We start from the raw sequence: 10,318 nt of genomic DNA, 5'->3' as shown, positions 1-10,318 counted from the left end.
AAAGAGTAAGGAAGAGAAACAGAGTTGAGTCTTGTGGAAACTGAAGAAATACTTTGAGGTGGTTCTATGCCGGTAACTCGAGGTCGATAAGTGCTTAGTATAGAAGCAAAATGTATGTAGAGATCAAGGAGGGTATAGCCACTACATTCCCAAATATTCATCCAACTCGTCCCGAAGCCTACATTACAACCCGTGAAAAGTCCTTAGTGGTCTACGGTCAATCATTCCTGAAATAGCAACAAGTTAAAATAAGGGCAAGCTTATGGACTAATACTTGCAGCATGTAGCTTTCGTTCCGAGTGAAAGAGTGTTTTTATTGCATCCCCTGTACATATGAGCGAGTTGGGGATTTTCTTTGCTGTGAGCGCGCATGAATTGCAATATTTTGCAGAAGTTAGGTTGTTGAAGTAGAATTCAAGTGCACTTAGATGTGATAGCATTTTGTCATTTTGGTTAAGGCCCGAAGTTCACAAGTTGATTATTTGAATTGTTAAAAGATAGTTGTACTCCAAGAAGGGCAAATAAAAGAAGTTACATGCTTGTTAGCTATCAGTCAAAATCATTTACAGACACTATTGTTTTGTGACATGTCAGAAACAAAATTAGTGTAGGATAGGATAACTTTATTTTAGTTGTTTGAGGACAAGCAAGAGTTTAAGTTGGGGGTGTTGATGTGCCGTAGAATTTAGGCACATTTGATATCAATTACATAGATTTTAGTTCGTCTTTCAATGCATTTTTAGTTAATTCTTATCAAGTTTTGTTGATTTTTAGTACATAAGACTTGAAGACCCAAAAACATGGAAAAGAAGTCAAAAAGTCACAAAAGGACAGAAATGCTGCAAGTATGCGACCGCAGAAGTCAAAAGCGGATTGCATAACGCTTTTGCAGACCGTATAATTACCGCACAAATTCCAACTAAAGCTGCTGGGTAGCCATTCCGCGATGGAATATGCAGGTCGCATAACGGATATGCGGCCTGCATAATTGAAATGTGACGAAGATCTGGGCTTCAAGACCTACAATTATGTGATGCAAATGCTGATTATGCGGACCGCATACATGGTCTGCGACCATTATGCGGTCGCAGAGGCATGGTCAATTTTGTCCAATTTTGATCATGACTTTTAGTCCATTATAAAGAGAATAACTAGGGTTTTGTGGGCATTAAGTCTGTAAAGGGACAACATTGAAGGCATTGAATACTCCATTAATTTGGAAGCTTGTGAAGAGAGAATCTTGCACTTTTATAAGCTTTATGTGTTTATTTATTGCTTTGCTTTTGTATTTTAGTATGAGTAGCTAGTTTTAAATACTAAGGTTTTGGACCCTAAATGGGTGTAATGTTAATGGGTATTTGACATTGAATATATATATATAATGATTGGTTGATATTTATTAATTTCTTGTGCTTTATTTATTGTTGGTGGTTGCAAACATTAACTTATTCTATTTTATTTTTTCTTTACTTGAAAAAGTGAGTTAGGGTTTGGTAGAAGTGAATATCAAGAACTCAAGCACTTAAACCTTTTTTAATAGAATTACTTAGGAATAAGTGGGTTCTATTTGGCATTAATTGGTTGTTCTTAATTGCAACTCTTTTAAATTTGGGAAAATCATAAAGAGAAAATACTACCCAACCATTGGAAAATATTGGTTAGTCATTTAGAAACCAATTTCATATCAATGAACCTTCCATTAGAAATATATCATACTAACACCGATAGCATTACATTTCATTGATGGGGATACAACCTTGGCTTTCCTTAATAAAATTAATCACATTTTCATAGAAAAATAGTTATATTGTTAAATCACAATTATAATATTCTCTTGTTAAGCTAAATGAATAGAATTACGACTTAAGTCAAGTTTCACACTACTCAAGTAACCTTTTCACACCTATTCCCTGTGGGATTCGACCCCAACCTTGTTGGGTTATTATATTTGACACCGACCACCTTAAACTATTTATTTAAAGTGCAATTTGAGCGTATCAGGAGGTCACTATTGTAGATGATGGTGCATTGAGAATACATGGCAGGCTATGTGTGCCCAATGCAGATGGTTTGCGTGAGTTGATGCTCCATGAGGCTCACAGTTCGAGGTACACCATTCATCTAGGTTCCTCGATGATGTATCAGGACTTGAGGCAGCGTTATTGGTTGAGGGGAATGAAGAAAGACGTAGTACAATATGTAGCTCGGTGTCTAAATGGATAGCAGGTGAAGTATGAGCATCAACGGCCGGTGGATTGCTTCCAGAATTGGAATGGGAGCGGTTCACTATGGATTTCATTTTTGAGCTTCCACAAACTCAGCGGAAGTTTGATGTAGTTTAGGTGATTGTCGATAGATTGACCAAGTCGGCTCATTTCATTCATATGATAACTACTTATTCTTCCAAGCAACTGGCTCGAGTTTATATCTGCGAGATTGTCAGGCTTTATGGTATGCCGGTATCTATCATCTCTGACTGGAGTACGCAGTTTACATTGCGGTTTTGGAGGGCCGTACAGCATGAGTTAGGTACTCAGGTTGAGTTGAGCATAACATTTCACCCTCAGACGAACAGACAACCCGAGTGCACTATTCAGATATTCGAGGATATGCTTCATGCTTGTTTGTTGGAGTTTGGGGGTTCTTGAGATCAGTTTTTGCCACTTGCGGAGTTTGCCTACAACAATTGTTATCAGTCGAGCATTCAGATGTCACCGTATAAGGCTCTATATGGTAGGCGGTGTCCGTGTCCAGTGGGTTGGTTCGAGCTGGGTGAGGCTAGGATATTGGGTACAGACTTGGTACATGATGCTTTGGAGAAGGTTAAGGTGATTCAGGATCGACTTCGTCCAGCCTAGTCTAGACAGAAGACTTATGCGGATCAGAAGGTTCGTGATGTTGTATTCATGGTCGGGGAGAGGGTCTTGCTCTAGGTTACGCCCACGAAAGGTGTTATGAGGTTCGAGAAGAAGGGCAAGCTGAGCCCAAGGTTTATTAGCCCATTCGAGGTGTTACGGCGGGTTAGGAAGGTTGCTTATGAGCTTGCCTTGCCTCCCAGTAGAGTAGGAGTTCATCTAGTATTCCATGTTTCTATGCTCTGGAAGTATCACGGCTATCCGTCTCATGTGTTGGATTTCAGCTCAGGTCAGTTGGACAACGATTTATCTTACATTCAGGAGCCAGTGGTAATTTTGGATAGACAGGTTTGAAAGTTGAGGTCAAAGAACAGTGCTACAATGAAGGTTCAATTGAGGGGTCAGCTATTCAAGGAGGCGGCTTGGGAGACCGAGCATGATATGCGTAGCCTTTATCCTCATCTATTCACCACTTCAGGTATGTATCTATGCTCATTGGAGGATGAATGATTATTTTAAGAGGGGGAGGATGTAACGACCTGGCCGGTCGTTTTGAGATTATTAGCCCCGATCCCCTATTTATTGCTTCCTCTGTTTCATTTTATGCTTATGTAACCTGCCGGGAGATTTTATTTTCGGTTTCGAAGTAAATTGGGACACTTAGTCCCTAAAATGGAAGCTTAAGTTCTAGGAATTTGACTGTAGTTTGAATTGTGTGAAGATGACTCCGGAATGGAGTTTTATGGGTTCCATTAGCTCCGTTGGGTGATTTTTGAGTTAGAAGCGTGTCCGGATTGTGAATTAGAGGTCCGTAGTTGAAGTAGGCTTGAAATTGCTTAAGTTGGATTTTTGGGAAGTTTGACCGGGAGTGGAATTTTTGATATTAGGGTCGGATTCTGATTCCGGAAGTTGGAGTAGGTCCGTAATGTCAAATATGACTTCTGTGCAAAATTTGGGGTCAATCGGACATGATTTGTATCAGTTGTAGGAGTTTGAAGTTTCAAAGTTCATTAAACTTGAATTGGGGTACGATTTCTATTTTTGTTGTTGTTTTGATGTGATTTGAGGGCTCGACTAAGTTTGTGTGGTGTTTTAGGACTTGACGGTATCTTTGGTTTAGGTCCCGGGGGCCTCAGGTGTGTTTTTGGATCATTTTCGGATTCATTTTGGACTTAGATGGATAGCTGATGCTGGGCTGCTTCTGGTGTCATCGCACCTGCGGTGAGTTGGCCGCAGGTGAGGATACACACGTGCGAGTGCAAGATAGAAGAAGCATATTTGGGCAACTCAGGCAGGACTCACAGGTGCGGAAGGGTTTCCGCAGAAGCTGCCTCGCTTCTGCGGTGGGAAGATGCGCAAAAGCGATAGAGTCGTAGGTGCAACACTTTGCTCGCAGAAGCGCACACACAGGTGCGTCCCCTCTTCTCGTAGAAGCGGACCCAAGGGACTTAATTCGAGTCCTCACCTGCGATGGAAATTTCGCAGGTGCGGCGTCGCAATTGCGACTAAAAGCCCGCAGGTGCGAGATCGCTAGGCGGAAAAGGCTATATTCGAGGGTTTGATTTCATTATCCATTGTTGGACCTGGAGAGCTCGGATTAAGGAGAAATTTCAAGGGTTTTTCAGAGGAAAATTTTGGGTAAGGATCCTACACTTGTTTTTGATTAATATCCACTAATCAATCGTTAATTTCATTATTTATTTAAGGATTTGGTTTGAGAAATTTGAGGAAAAAGTGGGAAATTTCTTCAACCGAATTTTGGGGTTTTGATTGAGGTGTTGGTATCGGATTTGAGTAATTTTGGTTTGACTGAAATCGTGGTTGAATGGGTGTTCATATTTTGTGACTTTTTTTCGATTCCGAGACGTGGGCCCGGGATGACCTTTTGCGGCAATTTTCCAATTTCTTGTTAATGTCTTGATTTCATTAATTAGATTGGTTTCTTATAGTTATATTTATAGTATGTAATTGCTTTTGTCTATATTTGGGCCATTCGGAGTCGGAAAGTCGAGGAAAAGACATTCTTGTTGATTGATTGAGCTTGGTTTGAGGTAAGTGGCTTGCCTAACCTTGTGTGGGGAAATTCCCTTAGGATTTGGTGCTGTTGTAACAATTTTGTGATATGTGAGTACCGTGTACGAGAGGTGACGAGTGCTTACACGGGATAATTATTGGAAAACCAGTTTTTACTAAATAGTAACTTGTTTTATCTTGACTGAGTTATCCCAACATGTGTAATTTTCATGTTTTAGCCTAATATCGCATGTCTACGTGTCTTAAATGCCTATTTAAAATATATGCAGCATGCTTAGTTGAATTCCTACTCTTTCCTTGATTTGCATTTAGTCTTAAACTGTAGGATTTCTTGCTATTACTTGTTGTTGCCATCAGTTTCGAGCTGTGTGTTTACTTTTGGGACTACGAGGAGGTACCTCGGGAGATCCCCTGTTGGATATTTACTTTTGGGACTACGATGAGGTACCTAGGGAGATCCCCTGTTGCATATTTACTTTTATGACAATGAGGCGGTACTCCGGGAGATCCCCTGTGACATATTTACTTTGGGACTACGAGGCGGTACCTCGGGAGATCCCCATTGAATATTTACTCTTGAGACTACGAGGCGGTACCTCGGGAGGTCTTCGGTTGGGTATTTAATTATGAAACTACAAGACAGTATCTTGGGAGCGCCCCTGCTGTTTACCCCTATGTGCTGTGTTGTTATCTTTCTGTAAATTCTCTTCGTTAGATTCTTAGACTTTTCATCACATTACTATATCTTTTGCCTTAAATAATTATATAGCAGTAGGACCCTAACCTGACCTCGTCACTACTCTACCGAGGTCAGGCTTGTTACTTAATAGGTACCATTGTGGTGTACTCATGCTAGTCTTATACACATGTTTAGTGTGCAGACCCAAGTACCTCATACCAGTCCCGCTATTAGTTGAGAGCACATGCTGGTGCTTCGGAGACTTCAAGGTATATCTGCCACATCCGCAGACCTCGGAGGCCCCCTCTATCCTCTATATTGTTCCTCCTTTATTTTTCGTAGTTACTGATGTATAAAGATAGCTAGAACAAATTCTTAGAGCTTGTGACTTGTGACTACCGGGTCTTTGGGGAGATATTTATACTCAGAGTTGTTGGTTCACTTATACATGCCGAGCGGCAGCTTTTTTTCCACCTTATCTATATATTTTCATCTATTGTTGTTAATGTTTGGCTGTTGTTCTGTTATTGTTCAGTTATTCCACGACTGTTAGGCTTACCTAATCTTAGAGAATAAGTGTCGTCACGACATCTTACGGAGGGAGATTTGGTTCGTGACACTTTCATTCGAGTTGTATTATTTATTATTGGGCTTACCTAACATGTTGGGGTTAGGTAACATCACGACTAGGTGGGATTTTAGGTAGTGACAACTAAGATTTGATTTTACTTCTTATATATTTTTCTTTTTCGTTGTTTAAGTTTTCAGAATTTTATTTTCGAATACAAAATGAATACAACTTGAATGTTGGAAAACTAATTCAAAGTTGTATTAGGAAACCTAAATTGTTTAAGATTTTATATTTTCTACTTTATTCAATTCATGTCTAAACAGTATTTGTGGTCATAATTAATATGGGAATATACTTTCATGTTTCTAGTTGAAACATGTTTCGTGCTACCATAAATTGGGGTGTTAGTAGCTTATTACTTGCGGAGATATGTGGAGAATTGTGAGAAGAATTGTAAAGAGCTTTCAAAGATTGAATACAATAATTTTTCGTCATATTAGTATCAGAGATTCTAAGATCTTGGGAGAGAATCAAATAGTTTCTACTGCCGGCGAGCGACACTAACCAATGTGTGCTCCTCGTTTGGCTACTGAGTATGTTGACAAACGTCAAGTAAATAATATATGCATGGAAAACAATCATGTTGAGAAGGAATCAAGGATTGAGCAAAACCAATGCAAACTTAAAGCGGTGCAAGCAAATATGGCACAAGAGGAAGAAGCTCTTCACTAAAAAGTAGAGAAGCGGTCAAGAAAAAAAATTAGGAGCTGGAGACAGATGCATATGCAATTGGGTATTGGTGACAAAGTATATCAACCGGAGTTGAAGGAAATTGCTTAAAAAAAATTGAGTGTTGGTGATAAAGTGGATCAACGGGCGTTGGAGACAAGTGCTTCAGAAAAATTAGGTATTGGTGACAAAGTGCATCAATGGGCGTTGTAGACTTGTGCTTCAACAAATTGCGGGTGTCGGTGACAAAGGGAATCAACGGTAGTTGAAGATATGCGCTTCATCGAAATTAGGTATTGGGGACAAAGTGCATCAACGGGAGTTGAAGACATGTACTTCAACAAAATTAGGTGTTGATGACAAAGTGCATCAACGGGAGTTGAAGACAAGCGCTTCAACAAAATTGGTTGTTGGTGACAAAGTGCACTAACAGGAGTTGAAGGCAAGTGTTTCAATGAAATTGAGTGTTGATAAAAAAGTGCATCAACGGGTGCTGAAGATAGGTGCTTCACCAAAATTGGTTAGTGGCAAAGTACTTCAATAAGGGTTGGAGACACCTGCTTCAAGAAAAGTAGAAAAGAAGTGCTCCAATAAAAAAAAAAGTCGTAAACAACTTTTAATTACGAGAGAATATTGAAAAACTAATTTACAGTTGTAGTAGGAAGCCAAATTCTTTTAGGATTTGATATTTGTTAGTTTATTTAATTCATGTCTAAGTAGGATTTGTTGTAAGAATTAATATAGGAATAGATTTTCCTGTTTTTAGTAGAAATATGTTTCATCCTATTACAATAGGGGTATTAGTAGCTTATTTTATGTGTAAAGAATTGTGAGAAGAATTGTAGAGAGCTTTTAACGATTCAATACAATAATTTTCCATCATTGAACTTTTTATTCATTTTCTCAAACTAAACAAATCATCGAGCATTTGCTTTGTGAATATGCTATATATATATATATATATATATATATTTCAAATTTCTCATATTACAAACTTCATGAGTCCAGAGACGATTTTAAACAACTTGGAGGCAACTCCATGCCGGTGGCTGTCCCGTGGGCATTATCACACGACGAGATAGCGGGTCCACCAGCGCCATTGTATACCAAATTGATTTCATTAAGGTTGATTCCCTCGCAAGGAAATGAAGCACTACAATTCAAAGTAACAGCTTCCGCCGAACTTGAAGTTCCTCTTATGTTATTGAATGTCACGTCTTTGATTTGCACTGAGCTCGCCTACGAAACAAAGAAGAGTGTTGGCATCACGTGATATAAATATTATTCAATTGAACATTTTCGTGTTTGATATGACTTATGATATTATGTAGAAAAATAATTTTCATGAGATAGTCTCTTTTTTTTTTTTTTTTAAATGTGAGATAATACTGGATATGTTATTGTATGATTTTTTTTCTTTTTGTGTGTTTGGAGTACTAAAAATATGTTTTTGATCCAAGAAAACATGTTTCATCAAAAGGGAGAAAAAGGATTTCCGTCACTTGTGCGCGGAAGTCATTTTTTTTGTAACTATTTTAAACTATAAGTTATAATATTTGCTCTAACTGATACCTAGATATTATTATTAAAATTTTGTACTCAAGAATTTCATTAAAATATTTTTTGATTTGCAAATATTATTATTAATTTTAACATATAATTTTTTTGGATAATGCTTCGTGCTTATCAACCAAAGACATGTAAATATTATTCCGATTAAAATAATTCCGTCAAACCATTTTTAATTGAACATGACTTTCGACATTCCAGAAATGTTAAATGTAAAGATGGAGAAAAGGACAGTGCAAGTACCTGACTACTGCAAGGAGGCGATGGACAATAATGCTGATCAATAATGATAGGATTTTTAGCATTATCCATGAAAATATCCTCAAAATTTATACTTGTGGCACTACCAGACTCCGATGGTGCCCAAGTCTTAATCCTGGCGCCATTTTGAGTAGCAGTGAAAGTGCAATTTTTGACGTGTATATCCGTGACGACTTCATTTTGTATTTTCCCTAAGCTTCCGATGCTTATTCCATGGCCAGGGCCACAAGTGATCCCTGAAATGTTGATGCTTTGGCTGCCATTGATCATAGATATACAATCGTCTCCAGTACCAATGTTGGAATCCAAAACTTGAATGTTGGTGGAGACGCTCATGTGAATGCCGTCGGTGTTAGGGCTGTCGCCTGGTGCGGTTATGTTAACATGACTAAATGTCACGTTATTGCACATAAAGACGCCAAAATGGAAACTCTTGCTGTTGATTGAGTGTATGTCGTGCACCGCCGCATTTTTGACAGAATCTAATTTCAGTGTCTGGTTCAAGTTTAAAAAAATAAGGCATAGAAAGACAATATTAAGTTTTTAATAACTTCACATCATAATCACAACAAGAAGTATTCAGTAAGTACGTAAATGGTGAAAGAAATTTTGTATTGTCACTAATTTTTAATCGCTATACTTCTATGATTGAGTAATATCGTAAATTCACTTTTATGGCGAAATTGGATTTAGTCAAATTATCGATATGCCAAATATACAAATAGGTTTATTCAGAATAAAAATATATCAGAATAAATTAGACAAAAATGACAAATAACATAAATTTTATACAAAATTAAACTTACGATAGGAAGGGTTGGGCAGTTAGAATTCTTGGAAGTATCAAAATAAGGCCAAGCTGAAGCCCCTTGTCCATCTAAAGTTCCGCCTCCTTCAATCTCTAAGCCATCCACATGTTGAAAGGAAATCCAAGTCGAATTGCAGAATAGAGAAGGATCTGTTGGAGCTTTAACAACCCCTTGGATTTGGAAGGTCATGGATCCACTGCATGGTCCAATAAAATTTGCAGCATATACCATGTATTCCCCTGAAGGTATCAAGAATTTGGCTGTTCCACTCCATTGGCATGCATCCTTCCAAGTACTCAAGAATGCCTTCCAAAATAAACAAATAAATAAAAGTTAGACACTGAATTTTCATATATACAATGACCATTATATGTAGTCATGTTCGCAAAAAGGGCAATGTTATACCATTTTCCTTTTTTATCCCTCTCAAAAGGCTTTCCACTTTGCTCCCTTGATGACTCATACCCATAATGTCATGGTTGGAAGTGTAGGGTGCTTACTATTTAATACATACATTCCTTATGATATTAGATATGAAGTAAAACTCTCTTCTGTAAAGTTTTGTGCAACAAAACACAATACTTAACTCATCAAGTGGAAAATTCACCTCTTAATTAATTAAGCTTTAATTCTATTATTTTTTGTGTAATAAAATATAATAGTACGTTCAATTGAAATAATGATCTAATCCTACTATTTGCGCACGTACAAACATACAAAATTCATATGAAACATAGGTTGACATTTACACAAGGAAAAACTTGTCTAGTTGAGAATTATAATATTTTTTTATGCCAAATATGAAAGGAAG

General features: G+C 37.8%; 1 protein-coding gene across 1 annotated transcript; it reads right to left on the bottom strand.

Annotated features, from left to right (window-relative positions):
* LOC109224634 (exopolygalacturonase-like) lies at positions 7,806 to 9,993 on the bottom strand. The gene is made up of 3 exons (XM_019389173.1): positions 9,505 to 9,993; positions 8,681 to 9,193; positions 7,806 to 8,107 (listed from the first exon to the last, which is right to left on the bottom strand). Exons 1-3 carry the CDS (start codon positions 9,736 to 9,738, stop codon positions 7,865 to 7,867), a joined length of 990 nt encoding a protein of 329 aa, XP_019244718.1. The 5' UTR covers positions 9,739 to 9,993; the 3' UTR covers positions 7,806 to 7,864.

This window comes from Nicotiana attenuata, chromosome 3 (genome assembly GCF_001879085.1).
Source record: "Nicotiana attenuata strain UT chromosome 3, NIATTr2, whole genome shotgun sequence".
NCBI lineage: Eukaryota > Viridiplantae > Streptophyta > Magnoliopsida > Solanales > Solanaceae > Nicotiana > Nicotiana attenuata.
The sequence above is the reverse complement of the archived record's forward strand: the minus strand, read 5'-3'. Positions and strand labels throughout refer to the sequence as shown.